The following is a 20,944-nucleotide window of genomic DNA, read 5'->3' on the forward strand; positions in this document are numbered from 1 at the left end:
TTACTACATGGGAAAACTGGTGCTGCAACAGGAGTGTTTCTATCTAGCAAATATAAATGCACATTAAGAAGGTGCAACTTTTGTGGACTTCCATGGTCAATGATGTCCATGCAAAACACCCCACACAATTAAATTTGCCTTAGGTAATAATTTCTGTCAAGCAGATTACCATTCTTTTTCGAAATATTGTACCTTCACTGATGCACATCTTTACCCCGTCTCTTGACACCTGGGATAAATATTTTCAGAACTCATCCTGTTTTTGTGATTGTTTTTTGTAATTGCAAGTTTTAAAAACTGTTTTTAACATAGTATTTTGAACTATTGTAACCCAGGGTCTTCCTGGCCTTGAAAGAGATTGAAAGAATGCACACTGCCTCTCACAAGGTCAGGGAGTTCTTCTTAAGGGAGTAGGAAAGAGGCAGAGAGGTACCATGCAAGTCGAAGAACTGCTCCCAGTGTCAACCCTGGAAAAATCACAAGAGTGAGGGTGACGACACCGAACCTCATGTTCTTTGTTTGAAGAATCTGTACCCTGCTCATCAGCCAAGAATGCTCCCAAACCAGTTTATGTATGATCAATAAAAGCAAGTCAGTTCCTGCTCAGAGAAATACAATCCATGTGACAAAAAAGGGGGGAAAGAGAGAGAAAGAGAAGGAAAAAAGATAATCTGAGCAGCAGCTCTGAAAGTTAAACAGTAGTTCTTATAATGACCAGCAGGAATGGAAACAGTTCAGGGAGAGAAGGAGCCAGATTGGGACTGCCCTTTCAGCAGTGTCAACAGAATAGCCCTGCTCTCCCTCTGCTGCAGCCTGATTGTTTAGCTGCACAAGTAACCTGTGTAAACTGGCATCATTTTCAAAGCTGTTTTAAACTACCCATTGTCTATTTAGTCATAACCATTTCCGTAACTGCTCTTCTCTTGTTAACCAACCAGCATTTATTGATGCTTTAAATGTTATTTTTGTAGACGCTTTCTCTGATCGTATTACAACTCTGTATGTCGTATACCGCTTCAATATACTTTTATGAAAATCTGGATTGCAAATACTTTAATACATAAATAAACAAATTACTGCAGTTTTCAGGAAAAGAGGTTTATAAAGGCTTAGTGTGATATGACAGAGAGGCGGATTTGCGCTCCTTTCTTAATACAAGATATGAAAGGTCAGTACTATTAAGGAAAAAGGGAATATATTTCATATGTATCAGCTTTATAGTGACACTTTACCAAGACCCTTGTAAAACATGTTTATGTGGTTGCATAATTCTCCCTCATTTTGATTTGGCCACTTAGTGATTCCCCAGAATCTCAGCTTTCATTTTACAAAAGCCAACAAAAACAAAATCCTTAACTTTTATAGCTGTTCAGTAACCTTCAAAACATGACTCAAGAGTAATTAAAACTACAAACTCGGGAGTCTCAGCCAGCCTAAAAATAATAGCCCTAAGGAGCATCTACCTACCAGTATTTCATGTCAGAAGAGCTTTAGACAGCCCTTCTGTTTCACAGTCCAAATTATCTGACCAACGGCACACATTCACAAACAGGACTGGATATGCTGCAGAACCCCATGGAGATTGGTGTGCAACTATCTCCATGGTTCTTCCCAGTAATGTGTAACACTTCCACTCATGTGGTTATAGAAGATGGGGCTTGTCAACCAGGGAAGCCCATCTAGGAGAAGATAAACTCTGGTCCTAAACCTCCTCTGCCTTGTGGGCCTTCCAGCAACTCCCGCACCCAAGCTGGTGCCAAATGTATTGCTCTGCTTTCCTTTGGACCACATCAGTGAGGCCGGCGGGCGGGCTGTCATCTGGGCAGCGCAGGATCTCCATACACATTGCCCACGGTTGCACCATTGTCCTGAGACAGATGGATGCCAACAACAGCAATTCCTAATCAATATCCTTCAATTGCTGTATTTCATTTGGTTTGGAGACTCAACTTTTGAGTTCATGACAAAGACAGGAACTTCTGTCTTTGCAGCTACCTAGCAGAATACCATTTTATTTGGCAGATCATGGAGGCTCTGCATAGACGTGGGACGTTAGTTTGCACAACTTGCCTGGATTGTGTTGAAAAAAATCTGTTCAGTTTGGACATACCCACCCAATTCCCAAATGCTCTCTCAACCAGGATCATCTCCAAACAGGCAAAACAAATAAAAAAGCAAGCAAAACACCCCTACCCCAAACAAACAGGTGTAAAACCTAAGCAAAATTTCAGGAAAATAAGACACACGTGCCTCGTTGTTGCCCAAGTTCCAAGTTTGCCAGGCAGCAACACAGCCCCTTTTCCTTTCTTTTGGAGTTCCAGGAGACAGCAGGAAGCCAAGGCACAGGTGTCCAGCTGCCCTGCCCTTCTCCTTTCCTCTAGGCCCATGTGAGCCTAGAGGCATTCTGGGAAAGGCAGAGAAGAGGGTGGGGTGGCTGGATGCTAGCGCAGCTCAAAATGCAGGCCTGATGAACGAAGTGAGCACCACGGTTCCCGAGCTCTTTCTACCTTGCCAGTCCCATCGACCTGTGAGCTTCAAACCCTTTCCTTTTCCCTTACGGTTTCCTAGAGTTTCAATCTCGGTGCTGTTTGTATCTCAGTGCCAGGCACGTGGGGTGAGGGTGGGGGAGGATCTTCCCCTCTTTCTCCCCTCCTGCTGCCACCACCAGAGCTATAGCAGCTGCAAGGTAAGCAGGTGGGCGGAGGAAGGAGCTTGGGAGAATGGTAGGTAAATGGGTGCTTAACAGAAGTACACAGCCCTGTCATAGTTCTAGACTTAAATCAGATCCTGTTGAAACACTCACCCTGCCCCACATTTACCTGGAATAAGGCAAACCATTTCCCAGTATGCGTGGAAATTGTTTAGTCTGTACCAAGCTGTTCCAATTTCAGAAGAATGGAGGGGGAAGGTTGTTTCACTCATCACTACTCTTGCAAGCAATTTATTGACTGAACTTTGAAGTTGGATTTTTATGTTATAAGAAAATTCACTAGTGACATGGAAGCTAGTAATAGTGATTCTTTCATACTACAATGTACAGCTAACTAGCAAAATACTTACTTGTGAGTATTGTCAGCAAAAAGAGGTACTCTGTGTAGGAGATCAATCCTGAAACAAAACAGTCAAATGTGAAAATTACAGAATTCGGAATCAGGATACTAATGTGGCTTGCGTAATCAACCACTTTTGTAGAGATTATTCCATTCAACTCTGCATAACAAATAAAGGAGGTAGTCGCTATTATTTATCAGCAAAGTCAGATGTTTCTGTTCCCCATTCTAGTGCTCTGGCAGTGAACTTCTTATTCTACAATCCCCCGTCATGTTGATGTCTCATTAAGAGACTTGGGTTTATTTGGCATTAATAAAAGGTCCGTACTAAATCTTTGGATTTTCGCAGAAAATATTCCGTGTTTATACGAAGGATGAATAAATTAAGTGTGCTTTGTCATATTTAGTACCTGGGAGGAGAGCTACTCTAACGTTACTCTGAAGGATCAAAGTATTTCATCCCTTGGCAGTCTTGGAAAAGCGAAGACCAGATTTTCTCTAAGTCTCAAGGGGAATATGGCAACACAAAGCTGCCAAGCTGCTAGATTGCACTGATAGGGCTGCTGGGCCCAGAGCCAAGAAGAGGCTTCACTTAAAAAAAAAGAAAAGTCTGAACACGTCCTTTCTGCAAGGTGAAAGTGTTCCCCCCTTCCTTTTTTTAAAGGAAAATTCCACCACCTCCCTTTGAAAGGCCGACTTAAACGAACAGCCTGAACAAACACAAAGATGCGACAGTGTCAAAATAGCAACATGCCAGCTAAAGATAGAGAAGTATATAAAGAAGTATGGTTTCAACAAAAGAATCTGAAGCATCCCTCCTGTCCTGTAAGAGCACTTTGAGGATTTTTTTTTTTTTTTAGAGTGGCCTCATATAAGTAACTTAAAAAAAATAATCAGGCTACTTTTAACATGTGAGCCAAATACCATCCTGCATAATGGAAGAACCTGTTAAAAGCAGATGTTTTAACTCCACTATCTACAGGGAAGCCATTTCTTTAATTTACATTTAGCAAATTGATAGGCAAACAGTCTTCCTTATGACTCGTAAAAAATATTCCCTCTTACTGAGCTCTGCCAGCAATAATTCGTAACTGAATTTAGATAGGTAGCGTTCTAAGAACTTGCAGTGCGCTGTGTAGCACTGCTGTGTCTGTCTCAGTGCCAGCACTGTCCAGAAGCAGAAGGAATCAAAGTGGCTATTCATCTACGTCCGATTATGGGGAATATTAAAATGTTATGTCTGCATGGTGGAAACAACTTTTCTCTGTGTTGCTCCAACGATAACCATGTAATGTTTCCAGATCCACCACTTCAAAAGCAGGACTGATAGCTAGGGTCTTTCTCCAGTACTCTGGGAAACATGGCTCATAGCTGTGGGTCTCTCAACATTACACAAGTGCCGTGGGATGAACCCAAGGAAGAGTGCCTCCCATGGTGGTCCTGCAATGTTTAAAGCGCATCTATTACTCTATTGTAGGGATGCGGGTGGCGCTGTAGGCTAAACCACAGAGCCTAGGGCTTGCCGATCAGAAGGTTGGTGGTTCGAATCCCCACGACGGGGGTGAGCTCCCAATGTTCAGTCCCAGCTCCTGCCCACCTAGCAGTTTGAAAGCACGTCAAGTGCAAGTAGATAAATAGGTACCGCTCCGGCGGGTAGGTGAACGACGTTTCCGTGTGCTGCTCTGGTTCGCCAGAAGCGGCTTAGTAATGCTGGCCACATGACCTGGAAGCTGTCTGCAGACAAATGCCAGCTTCATCGGCCTATAGAGCGAAATGAGCGCGCAACCCCAGAGTTGTCCGCAACTGGACCTAACGGTCAGTGGTACCTTTACCTTTATTACTCTATTGCTTTTAATTTGAGTTTCCTGACTTTTCCTGACAACTTTGACATAGCTGGGTGATGCAACTGAATACAGCCAGTTCCTTTTCACAGGATTGGAATAGAAGCAAAAGGCAACAGGAATTTTGGCCATTGCCGAGCCTGAATTTGAACCTGTGCCTCAATTGAAATATAGCACTCCTCAGGAGTTAGATGGTTAGATTCTGCCTGTATCTGTATTGGATTTGAAATGGTTTTATATATGCAGTTGTTTTGATTGTTTCATATATGTTTTAATTGTTGCTGTTTTTATTGTTATATCGCTTCAATATGTTTCAGAGGAAGAGATTCAGAAATGGAAATAATAAACAAATAAGCCTCAAAGTAACCACTTGCAAAACCTGGGTTTAAATGTTCCAGTGAGTGGTTAAAGACAACTACCTCCCCCACATGGAGCAGGTGCTATGTTGTAAGCTTATAACCAGTTTCCACATGGCTCCCAACCTTTTGAATTCATTTCCTTTAAATGAAATAAATACTGTTTTACACTTCAAAGTGTGGGTTCTCTTGCTATTTACAGTTTGAAAGTACAACACTGCAATAGGCTATTTTCAGAAAAGTTGTGCAAATAATTCTTTTACTAAACCTACTTAAGGATTTGTTTGGTGGTTTTTTTTGAAAGTCACAAGATATTTTACATTTCTTCTGTCCGTGGTTGATCCTATTATTGTCAACATACATCTGGCTGACTCGAAGCACATTTTTACTGTGGACTCAATTTCATAATAGTTCATCACAGTTTTTACTTAGCTGTTCCATAGGCCTGCCAGAGAATTCCATGCAATGGTAAACGGAATTCCTTTCTGGAATGTGCTTTATTTCAAAACAGCAAACATAATTTATTTTGTTTGAAGATTATAAAGGTGCAATCATAGAAAAGAAAAGAATCACATATCTACCGGGTATGTGATCAGAATTAAAAATTACAGAACTTTAACACAGTGAGATGGTTATGATGCAGCACACATGAACCAGACAACCTTTTAATTTGAGTGTAATTATTTTCTAACTTCTAACAAAGAGGACAAAAAATTGTGACGTTTATACTTGCAATTATCAATTTTTTAAGAAACACACAAAATACAAAATTAACAATAAATGATAAAATGGGGAGTTACAGACATTCCACTAGGAGGCATAATTGTCTTCAACTAAAATCCAATGAAAGTTCATGCTCTTGATAAGGTATTGGTATGGGGTGAGGGAAAGCAATCTAAACTGTGCATTTGAAAGCTGTGGATTCCCAGCTTCTTCTAGATACTTAGAAATAAAGATTCCCCACTTTGAAAAATCCATGTTTAAATAGTGAAGCCTCAGAATTAGATAACAGTAAAGTGGCTTAGTGAGGGGGTGGGAGGGGGAGCCCAAATCCATTCAAAAAGTGCTGAATAAATAAACTACGCTTGTAGGTGATTTCATGCAATAACTCTACCTTTCAAATAAGCAGCTCAATAAAGTGGAATATCATCACTGTAACTGAAGATAACCAAGGATCCTACAGAAATGTTAAGCCTGTACAAAGATCACAGATTCACACAAGTCTTAAGAACATGTAAGCTGGAATTAGAAGAGTTATGGACATAAACAAATGTTCTCCCTGCTTGAGTCCATGTAGTAACAGGACATGTTGTCTTTCCCTAAAGGGGCCCTAATTCCTAGCTTTTGTTTTTTCTTAAGATCAAACAACATAGGATCAAGTGCATGTGTATGTGTTTCATGTTTTTTGTGTGTGTGCAAGCTGTTATGCACCTTCTTCTCAATACAGGGTTCATTCCCTCTGTGTTGTTTGGGTTGGGTGATCCCTAGATAGATGCTCTGTTGAAGATATGGATCATCTCCTGCTATTAGCGGAATTGAGGATCCATCCACCCTCTCAACCACTTGCCCCCAGCCCTTTTCTGGTGGAATTTCACAACCTTCTCTGGATTGTGACAGCTATCCTTTGCATGTAAAAGTAATGTATGCAAACCACAGTTTAGTCACTGGCCATGGGATGTCAAATCAAAGGCACCCAAGTCTTTTGGAGCACATTGCCATGCAGATCTTCTCTAGTACCAGCTAGTCAATGCATGCAGCAGAGCTCAATTTAATGATACCCCAATGTAAATGTAGCCCAGGGAACCCTAACGGATCCCATGGTTTCCTATAGTACACTTCAAAAATGATTATTAGAATTATTGCTCTCCACCATCCTGGTTTCCTTAAAAAAACGAACCATAGACTTTCAAGTCTCCCTGCTTGCTAACCAGCGTTTCTTGGGGTAATCTAATGAATTTGTAAATATGCCTCCCTTTCATAAACTTACGTTCCCAATCTTACAAACAGCTACAATACCTGAAGAAATAATTCATTTCAGCCTGCACAGATCAATAAGAGTTTCCAGACCCAGGGAATTCATCTTTAAAAATGAACAGTGTTCCCTTACAAACAATTTCCACTAATGACTTAAGCCATTACCTTTATCTCCGAGGTCTCTAAAAAAAGTTGGCCCTGGTTTAGTCTTTGCAACATTTCCTAGAGTCGAATCTACCTCCTTTGAACAAACAAAATAAATACCAAGTTAGTCGTGAAACAGGAATCCATTAAAACAAGTAGCAGAAAGAACAAGTGTTCTCTTGAAAAACAGCAGGAGCACTTTGCTTACCTTTTTTGTCAGTTTCTTGGCTAAAGTTTTACCTGTAAAAGAAAAAAAATCACTCAATCATCTGCAAGTCAAAACTTTGATCAAGTTCTGTGGCATTTCTTCAGATTCTTTTATGGGGAAAATGGGAGTAATATGAAACAGAACCAAACTGCCAACTTCAAAATATTCTAATTCCCACAATGCTCAGGAAAGCACAGTGTTCAAAACTAATAGGAACAGCCTGTTCAAATGTTCCTGCAATACGAACAAAAATAAAATAAAATAAAACTTTTAGGTATTTCTTATCCTTTTTATTAACTTAACTTTCTACTTATTGCATCACCTGTTGTGCATAGAACCAGGATAACAAAAAGCAGTCATCATGGGGCAACAAGAGACTTATCATTGCAGGTTACAGTAAAAGACCATCACTGCAAACAGTGGTTGCCTTTGGGGACAGCAGAACCAAATGGCAATGATGTGGCAAGCCATGGCCCCTCCCCTTCCTTAGGCATGATGGGGCGCTCCTCTCTCCTCCTTCAATGCTGCAGTAGTGCCAATCCAATGAGTGAGACCTAGGTAAATCATGCGGGATGCAGGCTTAAATACTGACATGCTTGGTTTGTCTTTCATGAATGGGATGTTGGAAAGCCCCTCCGCCTTCTGCAACCTGGTGCCTTCCAGATGTGCTGGACTACATCTCCTAGCTTCCCTGACTTTTGGCCATGGAGATACATTTGGAAGTCTTCTTCTTCTTTCTTCTTTGGCAATCACTTATAGCTGAGTAAGATTGTCTTCCATGAACATGGTCTTAACAGTGAATTTGTAAGTGACTATGGAGGCCAATTCTAGATCCGCACATCCTTCCACAGCTGGGACATAGGTTTCTGGGTGGGAGTTGATCACGGTGAGGGTTTGCCAAACATGTCTTCCTCTTAGTACGTTTCTCCCTTTTGTCCTGAGTTCAAGCGTCTTCAAAGTCCATGACACAGTTGGTAAAGGCTGTTCTCCAATTGGAGCGCTCACAGGCCAGTGTTTCCCAGTTGTTGGTGTTTCTACTACATTTTTTAAGATTTGCCTTGAGAGGGTCTTTAAACCTCTTTCGTTGTCTACCGGTATTTCACTTTCCATTCTTAAGTTGGGAATAGAGTAGTCAGGCATCCGAACAACATGATGTTAATGAGATTAGTGAGGATTGCAGAGTAATATTCCCTGCCCACTCCCAAACTCAACTCTTAATGGGGTAAGGGGAGGGGGTAAGTTTCTGGAACATGGTCCTATATACCACAACAGAAAGGAAGATGCAAAATTTACTTTCACCAGAGACCCAGTCAAGAGGCCAGCTCATCCACTCACAGTGGCAGATAAGTTTTACCCATACTGCAAAACTGACCCCAAACATAGCACACCCTCCTCCACAACAAATTTTTATTTATTTATTTTGTTTATTAAATTTGTATACCGCCCTATACCTGTAGATCTCAGGGCGGTTCCTAACATAAAATTACAATATAAAAAACACAAAATGCATAATAAAAACAAGAACAGAAACAAACCAATTAACACCCCCACCCACCTAGCACATTTAAAAGGGCATCAGATATCAATCAGCCAGAGACCTGGTTAAAGAGGAACATTTTTGCCTGGTGCCTAAAGGTGTACAGTGGTAACCTTGGTTCTCAAACATCTCTGTTGACAAACGTTTCGGAACCCAAACGCTGAAAACCCAGCAGTAAATGCTTCTGTTTTTGAACGCGCCTCAGAAGTCGAATGGCTTCTGCTGCATGTTTTTAAATTTTCTCAATTGAATTTGCAGACAGTCCTTTGCACCTCAGTTTTCTAACGTTTCAGAACTCGAACAGTCTTCCGGAGCCGAACCTTCCCAGGGAGAGAATTTCACTAACGGGGAGCCACTGCAGAGGCCCGTTCTCATGTTCTGGATCTCACATGGAGGAGGCACACAAAGAAGCACCTAAGATGATGGCCGCAGGGTCCAGGTCAGTTCATATGGAGAGAAACGCTCCCAGTCCTAAGCCATTTAATGCTTTATAGCTCAAAACCAGCACTTTGAATCAAGCACTTATTCACATAGAGAGGAAAAAGGTGCGTACAGGTACAGCAAGGGGAGGAGGCAAAGCCAGCTCCCTTGTGACCACAGCCATGAAGATACAACCTCAGTCCTATATGCACAGCCCTAACTTGAGTTGTTTATCTTGTTCACAACAGAGCAGGGGTGGGGAAGCCCTGGCTCATGGGCCAAATGCATCCCCCTAGATTCTCTCCAGGGCACCACTCTCTCTCACTGCTGCTTGCTCTCCTCCAATGCTTTTGCCTGGCTCTGGAACCTGTTGTTGAACTGTGACAAAGGCTCTTTCTTGCCAGGATCACAGAATCGCAGAGCTGGAAGGGACCCCGAGGATCATCTAGCCGAAGTGCTGTGCAGGAATATGCAGCTGCCCCATATGGGGATAGAACCTGTGCCCTTGGTGTGGTCAGCACCATGCTCTAACCAACTGAGCTATCTAGCGATGTGGGAGATTTGTAGAACCTTCTGGCTCGTGTGTGGCAGGAATGTTGCATCTGCTGCTCTGTTCACTTCTGCAGATGGCCCTGCCCACCCCTGGCATGAAGGTCCTGGAAGTGAGGGAATATGCCCCACCCTTGCACTAGAAGCATGATGCAGTGTTGGGAGAGTTGGGCAGAATGTGATCTTAACCAGGCTGCTATCAATATTCACAAGACTGTCGAGAATAATGCAGCCCAACGTGAAGCCCTCTGTTCTGATTCAACATGCCTTCTGGATACACTTACATTAGAACACCCATGAGCACATTTATAACTCAGCTGGGCTTCAACCCTTCAGTTGCTTTAATGGTGTCCAGGGTCCTGTAAGCGCAGGAACAACATAGGAGGGGAGCAACTTGACTCTGAACACTGGAATGATTTCAGGGAAAGGGTACTAGACAATAAGAGGCAGAATCAGTTACACAAAAGATTATGGGTGCTAGAAAAACCCAATAAAACAGCTTGATATGTGAGATTTATGGACATGTGACAGAGGAGAAAAAAGTAAGTCTTGAAGCAAGCGATTTCAGCAGTGAGTTATAAATATTACTACTCCAAAGCAGTGCCACTGATTCAGTGAGACTGCTGTAGAATAAATGCATTTTTAAACTTCAGCCTGTTTAACAAGGCATTTTTTCAGGTGGGGAGAAAGGAGAGGAAAAAAGTTCTTCCACTGTGTCTTTTCCACAGTATTCCTAGTTCCTGAATGCAAAGGGTACCGGTATGTGAAAGCTATCTGGCGCGACACTTTATTGCAGCATTCCATTACACAGTAGAAGTACTGGGAATCAATTTATAATCTTGGAATGCATCTGGGGGTTGACACCAAGTAGGTTCGACGAAAGACTCAACTTTTTAACATCTTCACTCTGAGTACGTTTACTCATGCAAACCAAAGGCCAAGTTTCATCATCTTATTTACTGCAATAAAATGTAACCTTCAACGCTCTAAAATACAATGTTGATTCCACCCCCCTTTAATTGTTATGTGCATGAAAGAATGGAAACTACTTCAAGCCTCAGATCTTCCAAGCCTGCGATGGAATTTTGGCTCAGGAAATAAAACTGAATGTTTTTCAAAACATCCCCACCTTTCTTGGAGATTCCATTATATGGTTTTTAAATAGAAGAACGATGAAGCACCAACCAGGTACAGGTACATTTTGTTATGGGCAAAGGGCCATTTCCTGCTTTAAATGTAAAGGTACACATACAAGCAAAAATGATTTTCCACAGGTCAAGAGAGTAAGTGTTAGCCGACAATTGCACCCACGTCAAGAGTACATATTTCAGCTTTATACTGCTGTAGGTAGGTGTGGTCTTTTGCCATATAAATTTAACAATAGACTTTTCTGCCATCTATCATCTCCCTGCACTAATGTTCCAAATTAAACTTGACATCAGTGCTGAATTAGTAGTATTATAATGGCGATGGATTAAACTAGAGTACTTTTACGTAGCGCTTAGGATGCTTAGAAGAAGAAAAACCTTTTGAACAATCAGAATCCTCATCCATCTATTAGTGATGAAGTTAGAATGCCAAATGAGAAGAGGAAGGTGTTAATTCTTTTCTTGAATTTTTCCGTAACTTGAAGTTTTCTTTACCTATTATTTAGTAGGGCAACACCAGGCAAATTAGAACTATAAATCCCACTTGCATGCATTTTCCACTTGTATTCCCCAGTGGTTGGCAGCAGCTTTGCAGTATTTTAGGCAGGAGTCCTTTACCAGATAAGAATTGAGCCTGGGACCTTTTGCATGCACAGCATGTTCTGTGGAAGACGTGTCACTTTATTTCCCTCTCTCCCTCACATGTGCCTCAAAGTAGTTTTACTTATATCCTGCCATTTCTTCTGCTTTTCGCCTTTCACAATTTGTACCCAGCCCCCCCCCTCAAAAAAAAAAGCCAGGCACTTTTCACCCTCTTCTTCCTCTTGTAACAGCTTCCCCTCTTTGCAGCCTCCTCCTACACATTCCCAGTCTTTATCATCATTATCTTCACCACCACTACCGAATAGTAACCTTTTCACAGAATCCTAGGATCTTCTTCCAGTTTCCTTTCCCCTCAGGGCCCATTCCCCTCAGAAGAGGTAGGAGAGGCTTCTTGACTTGGGATGGTACCAGGTAGGAAGGAGGACTGGGGTGTTGGGTTGTGAGTATGTATGTGAAGTGGCGGGGCCAGACAGTGCAGCAGTAGCCCCAGGAGCTTATATTTCCATCTTCCTCAGCCCATCCATCCTTTATACTTCCTTTCCCCCCAAAAAGATTTTTATTAAAGTTTTCACAATACAATAAAACAATATCTAAAACAAATAGAATCAAAAAGACAAGAAAGAGAGAGGAGAGAGAGAGAGAAAACAAGAAAAGAGAAAGAGGAGGAGGAGGAGAAAGGAACAGAGAGATAGGAAACATTTAAAATAGCAGTAATAACAACAACAACACCAAATTATATGTTAGCAGCCCTGTGTCATAACTATACCCAGTGCTTTTTTCTGGAGGTATGCAGGGGTATGCATACCCCTAAACATTTTGTGAATCTTTGTACTTTTGTCCATTTGCTATATTTATTTCTCCCAATTTGAATGAGAGTACCCCTAAATGTGTTTTTTTTAGCAAAAAAAGCACTGACTATACCTTAATCTTCAATACACGTACAAAGAAGTGAGTCTTCCCAGTTCTCACCTGGGAGAGCTTCCCCCTCCCTCAGCCTCATCCTTTATATCCTCTGTTCTTTCTCCTCCTTCCCTCGCACTTGGTTGGTCACTGTCAGTTTCATCTCTTTCCTGTTGTCCCCACAACATTGCATGGTTCAGCCTTCACCCTGCATTTCTCTCTAGTTAATTCCCTCTCCAATGTGTGCCCACGTTCTGAGCCCGCTAGGAGCTGCTGTAATTGGTTCAATCAATAGGCTGTATCATGGGCATGCAATGGGGTACAGTGCTGAGGGTTGCCCAAAAGAGGGCTGAGGCCCACTGGCATTCTCCAGTCCCCATGCTGGAAATACCCTGGGCTAAGTGATTCTGCAGAGAGATTTCCTCCTCCTTCGAAAAATCTGGAGCCTCACAATAATAACAACTCACAAATTAACAGTCATTCAACAGCAAAGTTGAAACAAACAAACACCCTCCAGAAACTTACGTCTCGATTTGTCAAACATCACTGAAAACAGGAAGTCCCTTGGAGTCATGTAATATTCGCCTTCATATTCCAAGGAAGCAAACTGCATAAAACGTTGCTTTCGGATGGACAGTTTTTCCGCCATCTCTTCATCGACATTATCCTCCTTCTGAAATAGAGGGAGAAAGTAGCACACAGTTAAACTTTCAGACTGTCGCAATCAGCAGCTATGAGTTAACAAATTAAGTTTAAAGTTCTTTTGTCAAGCAGCATTCCTCCCCATTTTGCAGCAGCAAATCATTTTTGAAACTGAGGAGACTTTCCACAGCAGTTTGCAAAATTGTGTGTGGACCCAGTTCAAATCCCAAATCCAACTGAGTGCCTGAGTTTTCCCGCCCCAGTTTTAAGATCTGTGAAGAGAAAAACCAGTGATATACAATTATCCTTCAGGGCTGAGTGCCAAGAACTATACACCACATTACATTTGCATCTCTAATACAAAAAACGAGAGTTGTTAATATGCAAAATGTTTTTATCCTCTTGGGTGTATTTAAAAATATGGTATAAATATTCTGTTGCAGGAAGTTATTTGCTTCAGTTTGTGAATATCATTAATCTAGCCCGTGGGACGGCAAACTAAGGCCCACGGGCTGGATCAGGCCCAATTGTCTTCTGGATCTGGCCTGCGGATGGTCCGGGAATCACCGCGTGGATCGCCAGCACATGCGTTCTTTCCCTCTCCCTCACACGGCTCCGGCGACTCCTCCCTCCCTCCTCCTGGCTTCTCTCCGCCCTGCCTAGAGGAGGAAGAGGGCTGGGCTTTGTTGGTGCCAGCAGCAGCAGCACTCGAGCGGCCACCATTTTAAGCAGCCCCCTCGGGAGCCCTTTCACACGCCACTCGTTGTCCCTCCACTGCCGCCACTGGCCCCTGCCGCTCACAGGACACAGGTAAGCAGTCACCGGGGCTCGTGGTGCTCTTGCATCATCCCCCGCCAAAAAAAAGTCCGCCCCCTCACAAGGTCTGAGGGACAGTGGACCAGCCCCCTGCTGAAAAAATTTGCTGACCCTTGATCTAGCCATTTATTTGGAACTTGTGATTATGAATTTTCCTTCCTAAACAGGATTTTATGAATGCTGCTTTAGTTATCAGGTAAAACACCAATACTTGCAAGTTATTGAACTTCAGAATTCATATCATATTGCAATTCAGGAATCTCAACTAAATTATCCACAACAGATGGCCATCCAACCTCTGCTTAAAAACCTCCAGTGAAGGAGAGTACACAACCTTTTGAGGGATTCCGTTCTACTGTCGAACAGCTCTTACTATCAGAAAGGTCTTCCTCCTGTTTTGATCTAGTCTCCAATAGATTAGACACGGAAAAATGGGGAGAAGGTAAAGTTAGATGGTGAAAATGACAATGGGCTGGCAAAGTCCTTCGTCTTTGTCCTGTCCTCGCCCTCCCCATGTTAATTTTTTTGTGTGCCACCCTCCCTCCCTCCTCAACTCTGTCCTAAAACAGAGGTAAAATACGAAAACCTCTCTCAAATTCAACTTCAGTCTCCCCAATGTCTACGAGTTCCTTTCTTCTATGCCACTTACAATGGCCAAACAGTTGGTACCCGGAAGTCACGCCGCACAGCCGCATGAAAATAAATCAATAGTGTAGTTGATTCTTGTGTGACATTTACAAATTTTGCAGAGGTGGAAGTGTAGTGCAGCCTGCATAAGCAGCTTATGCCAAGCTTTTTAAAAACATTTTTTTGCGCATATTGCTTAAGAACAGGTGGGTGTTTTTTTTTAGTTAAAAATCCCAATTATTAACTAGCAAAGCAATGCTTCCAAGAAAATATACTTCCAGTGATGTGTGCATAAGATTGCAGTCCAAGCCACTGTCTGGTATTCTGCTCAGAAACTGAAGCAGCAATAATAATAAGAAGAAGAATAACAACAACTGGCCTCAACACCAAGGAGCTGCTTGCAGCCTGAAGAGCTTTGAAATCTTCTGGCTAGTGGTTATGGATATTGAGACACCAAAACCCATGAAGAGTTATCGCATTTCACTTTGTCACAAGGCATTTATAGCCGACATTAATGACACTGTTTTGGATTGTTTAAAGCAGAATTCTTGTAAACGGCTGCTTGTCTTTGATGAGGAATGTGATAATAAAAACTGAAGAAAAAATGGAAAGAACTTAGTTTTTTCCACTGCTTCTGGAGATATCTTCTATCCTTTCATATTTTTCTCAAAGTGATAAACTGTTACTGATCTTTCAGAAGTTTGAGTAAGATGCTTAAGTGCTTATTTAAGGTAGAAGTGGAATGAAATCTTAGAACTTAGAACAGGACTAAAGTGCTCCAAATGTTCCCAGTTTATGTTAGACATCTTACACCTTTTAATAAGCCAATTTGTTATAACAACTATAAAATCTAGGAAAATGCACCTGTTCACGGGTGGAAAAAAATATTTGTAATTGCACAAACCCATTTGGGCAAAAAACAAAAACAAAACAAACTGGTGTACATGTGTGCCTGGGAATGCTGATTAGGTTAGTGTGCTGTGACAGTGTGATTGAATATTTGGATTTATACAGCATATTTGTATCAGTTTTTGCCAGTCAAAAACTTGCTTTCATGATAAAGCAGCAAAATAAAACAAAAGTCAGATTGGTTTTTTATTTTTTTAAAAAACTTTTATCTTGAATTATCTCCAAGATAAATAGGATTCACATTTTCCCCTTCCAAAACACACATGCTCTTTTATCTACTGCAATTGTTGTGTAATTCTATTCAGCTGGAAGTGCCAAGTTTAAAAGTTCAATTCTATTTTCATATTTAATATATCTTATCCTAATCACTATGCAGCACTTGAATGCAGATCAGAAGTATTCTGAAATGAATGTAGATCAGAAGTATTCTGAAATGTGTCAGCAGTCCATCCACAAGAATATCTCACTTAATTATTACAAACAAAATAGTATCACATCATTTTTCTTTATTGTTTATCAAAGCTTTAAACAAGACATTTGCTAATGTCTGAGATGGACCAAGTTGTAAGAAAACAGAAGGAACCATAAATGCCTAATTAGTTTGCAGCTTTACTGAAGACTTGAATAAGAATTGTGAAGGGCTGGAAATCAATTATGGAAAAACCAAATTGAAATAAAACCCTTAAAAGCATTGCCTCAGACTACTAAGAAATCCAGTGGATTCCTTACCTCTTCTTGCTTTTAGAGCAACTAAGAGGCCAGTCTTCTTTATCCTTAGCCAAATATAGATCACACACTGAAAAGAATTCAACAATTTATGTCCAGCATATGGTCAGCCAATGTAGAGCTTTTTCTCAGCAGCCTGTCTTGCCTTCTAAAATAAATTACCCATACTGGCTTTTATTCAGTGTATCCACAGCAACATAATATTCAATGCCACAGCAATACAGCATACTCTGAACTACTCAAGCTAACCTCCTACTCTGAATGCCACATCAATGGTAGTGCTTCAAGTGTCAATGTTATAAGGCAAGTGCAATGGCAAATAGCTGAAAGCTAAAAAAAACAGAGTTGATATTGCATACTAATTCATAAAAGCTCCTTCCATTCACTATAAAAAAACAGATTTATTTCAAGGACTGGTAGCAAAAAGGGTCTTTTAAAGAACACTTCTATAACGATAATTAAGACTGAACATCAACCAATTTTAATAACAATATACTAGAAAAAAACCGATTACACTACAGTGAAATGTGTTCAGTTAATGTTAAGGGTAGAATTTCAGCTAATGACTTTGGTTGTTTTATTGTGTCTACATACAGCAAGGGCGTTCCCACCTATCAGATGTTCCACAATAGCAAGGCACCAACCGAATTAATGAAGGATGGGGTTTCAACCTTAACTCTGGATGTAGCTGCTTTTGTGGTTTTATGTTAGACATCCAGTATTAACTGGGAATGTTAATGGCAGATCTTCTAATAGTTAATGGTGTATTAGGCTTGAATCACTTCAAAGAAGTCTCAAATGACGCACGTGTCTTCCCCTTCCATTGACGTGGCAACTGATCAGCTGCAAGGAAGCAATTTATGTCTGAGCATTTTTTGAACACACAAATACTCTGGGGCTGGCACAGTAACATGCAAGGCAGCCGTTTTCTCTGTAAGTGTATTTTTTTAAATTTGAGCTATAAATCTTCTTAGGTTAATTGATTTTATTTGAAGGGGGGGAGAGACAATGGCTTTCCTCATTTTGGTCTGCGTAGGAAACCTGGCCTGAGGCGGCTATAACAGCACATACACAATGTGCTTCCCCCCACAACAATCCTCTGTTAGGCCTATAAAATGTATCTCAGAGAACAATGGATCTTAATCATAGGCCATTTAGTTCTAGCAAAGGAACAGAATAAAAAGGCTTTACACATTTGTTTCTTCAAATCTTAACACGTACCATAAATAATGTGTTAAGCACCTTGTTAGCTATTAATAAATAATGTGATGTTCACAAGGAGCTGTGGAAAATAAGTTTCATGCATTTGGATCCATTTTGTAATCCATGTTAAGTGCTTGGTGTCTGCTCATTTAATTTTTCCTCTAGCATTTTCCTGTTTTTTTGCAGTGCTATTTCCTTGTCCATATTTTTACAATTTCCTTCCTTCCCTAGCTATACTTCCAAACCCATTACCCTTGGTTGCTGCTTGGGCAAAATGGTCTCACAGACAGGTTATAGATTCTGTAGGTACCAACTGCATGCCTTTCTGAAACCTTCCAATCTCACTAGGGCAATCCACATCTTAAATCATCTTTAATCTTGACTACAGTACTGCATTCTACCTGGGGCTCCACTTGAATACCATTCTAAAACTTCAATTGATTCAGAATGCTGCAGCCAAGTTTCTTATAGGGGCAGCATATAGAACTCACACTAACCCCACAGACGCACTTCCTTGTCTTTCATATGACATGGAGGAAAAGTCACATTTCTCTCTTCACCTCTACCTTTGTATATCAGGAGACAAACATAATCCTTCCGTACTTTCTATATCAGGTAGGATTGCACTTCTTGGTTTCTCACTTGACGCACAGTAACAATGGACCACTTCAAACATTATAAAATTCCTACACTGAAGCAATTCAGCATAGAAAGCATGTAAACCATGTGTCTGTGCAGCAACATGCACATTAGCAAAATACAGGTAAGGTGGCTGCAAACTAATTCTTGCACATTTTTTTTTGCAATGTAAAGTTTAAAGCATCACCAAGTGCAACAAGGATCCCTTCACTGTTGATACAAGATATTAAAGGTCATGGTAACCACCAAGAATAGGGGAGACAATGCTTGCTATAGACAGAAGTTTCCAGTTACAATTGTATTTCAACCTTCCAACTGTACCCTGGAAGCTAATGCATTATGAATGAATATGTATGTCACTAGTATTACATGCTGGCTGCTAAAAAGCTTTACATAGTTCATCTTTTGTTATTCTTTTTTAATCCAGCAAGCTCCAGCTTGGCTTAGACTTTTCCTGAAATATAAACTGAAGGGGTGGGGAGCAAAAGACAACTAAAGAGAACACAAACGCTGGGAAGGTCCACAAGTTATAACAAGCTAGGAACCAACTTGTTTAACAAGCCATACATTTGCACTCCAGCCTGCAAGTTATCACACTGAACTACTTCAGAATGACACTACAATAACCATTCTTTTAACACACTGATTTAAGAAGATATACACATGCAGAAGTGTGGTGTTGGTGGTTTTTCTTTCCTCGTGTTAGGAATAAACCAGATTTTGTAGGGAACTATCTTGGAGAGAGGAGGGATCCGATTCTCACTGGCATAATCTGCTCTTTCCCCCTCTTCTCAACCTTCAGGCAATGCTAAGTGGGAAAGGGACAGGTCTCAAGACTACCTTGGAAGTCATAGCCTCAAACTGTAATCCCCCTGTGGCACATTTAAGGACAAGTATTTATGACACAAGCTCACTGGGCTATCTATCTGGATGGCATCTATCAAGCTATATGTGGAAACTAAGATGGATGTATTGACTGCTATTGTTTTGTTATTGTGAGCTGGTTGGGTCCCCTACCCTCCTGCCCTCCCTCCTTCCTTTCTAAATCTGCAATAAAATAAATAAATCCTATCCTCCATGAATCTGTGTAATCATGTTTATAGCCTTCCAAGTTGGTGGTCATCACTGCCTCCTCTGGGAGCAATTTCCATAACTTAAGTACAACTGCATAAAGAAGTACTTTCCTCCTGAATCTTCCAATAGTCAGCTTCATTATTCAGTGAAGTTGACATCTCCATTGAGCTATCTACTACAATGTGTTTCTAGTCCCATAACCACCTGCATTTCTATTCAGAGTAGACCCACTGAAATGAACAGAGTTGTTTGTCCTGATTATCAAAGTCCATCAAGTTTTAAAGGTCCACTCTGACTGTAAAATTGGATTGCAACACATGAAGTTTGTAACAGTAATGGCAAGTGGGGCAGTGTGTGTGTTTGTGTGACAAATTGGCAGACACAGAAGCGGAAGTACTTTCTTTTCCTTTTTTATTCTTATTTCTTTCCTTTCCCTCTTTCTTACTCTTTTTCTTCTCTTTGATAAGATATTTAAATTAATGTTTTAGTTTAGGGAAAAAGATATTTGATATTATGTTTTGTATTTTTCTTTACATTCTAATAAAATTTGTTGTTTTTTTTTAAAAAAAAGGGGGAATGTCATGTCCCTCCCCCCGTCCCATTTTAATGAAACTGTTAAGTTAAAAAAAGTGGGGAGAGATGAAGCGTCACAGAACAAATGACCCTTTAATATAAGAGAGTATGAAGCAGGACATGTTAACAGAAAACTTTTTACACCTACTTTTGGTACCGCTAAGAGAAGGGTTAAATCTTGACCCATCATAATGGACTGTTCAGAGAAAGAATGTGCAGGTTTCCCTTTTCTAGGCCTCCAGTCCTACCACTGAAGTTGCTCTTATCAGAAGCTCCTGTATTCTTGGAAGCAGACTGATAGTAAGTACTCCATTAAACTTCCTTGGGAGGTCCAGAATTCAAAGCAAAGCAATCCTTTTCACCTCCTGCTAAAGGTTTTCAACACTATTTCCATCTCGGCATTTTTTTTTCAAAAATAGTTTCTGTATAAAAATGTTTATTTGAAGAAGGATAAAGCTATGCGTGAAACAGGTTGAGTCAAGTTACACGTAAATTGGTGCCATCTCCTTTTGCTCAATAAATGTATCCAAACATCCCAAGACTTCAGGTACTCCTACATTTTTCCAAAGCTGTCAAAGTATTTATTTATAAATGGGGGTAGTATATTTAGCCGTAAAGAAACTTTTGCTTTATTTTTTGCCAGAGAAGTTTTCACCAAGAAAAAAAAAAGGTTGGATAAGGCTCTTTTCAGTTTCATGTAATGTGGAAGACCAGTGCAGTATGTGGCTGTTTTTAAAAGAAACATGTTTTTAAAGGAAGGAGCTACAGACCTACTATTTCTAACGAAAGTGTAGCACTGATTCCACTTTGATAGTTTAATTACCAGGTGTTGTTGCAATGGTGTACAAAGTAGCTTGCACTGATTCAGGCACGAAAACAACCTGTCTGTACTACTGTCCCGTGGCATCAGGTTGCTACTGAGCGCTCTTTAGAGAGTTCCAATGTGCAAGAGAGATGCCTATTAGACAGCAGTGTGTACACCTCTTCCTCTTCCCCAAGCTACTA

The 20,944-nt window shown here is 40.8% G+C and overlaps 1 protein-coding gene across 1 annotated transcript in view; it reads right to left on the reverse strand.

Moving 5' to 3' along the window:
* Nucleotides 1-20,944, reverse strand: part of MICU2 (mitochondrial calcium uptake 2) — a 64,381-nt gene that overhangs the window by 19,520 nt on the left and 23,917 nt on the right. Inside the window, exons 2-5 of the mRNA XM_033146315.1 lie at nt 13,256-13,403; nt 7,574-7,605; nt 7,387-7,462; nt 3,061-3,108 (exon numbers count right to left, since the gene is read on the reverse strand). Coding sequence (XP_033002206.1) covers nt 3,061-3,108; nt 7,387-7,462; nt 7,574-7,605; nt 13,256-13,403 — 304 coding nt within the window. The remainder of the gene's footprint in view (nt 1-3,060; nt 3,109-7,386; nt 7,463-7,573; nt 7,606-13,255; nt 13,404-20,944) is intronic.

The sequence above is a fragment of the Lacerta agilis genome, chromosome 4, assembly GCF_009819535.1.
Source record: "Lacerta agilis isolate rLacAgi1 chromosome 4, rLacAgi1.pri, whole genome shotgun sequence".
NCBI lineage: Eukaryota > Metazoa > Chordata > Lepidosauria > Squamata > Lacertidae > Lacerta > Lacerta agilis.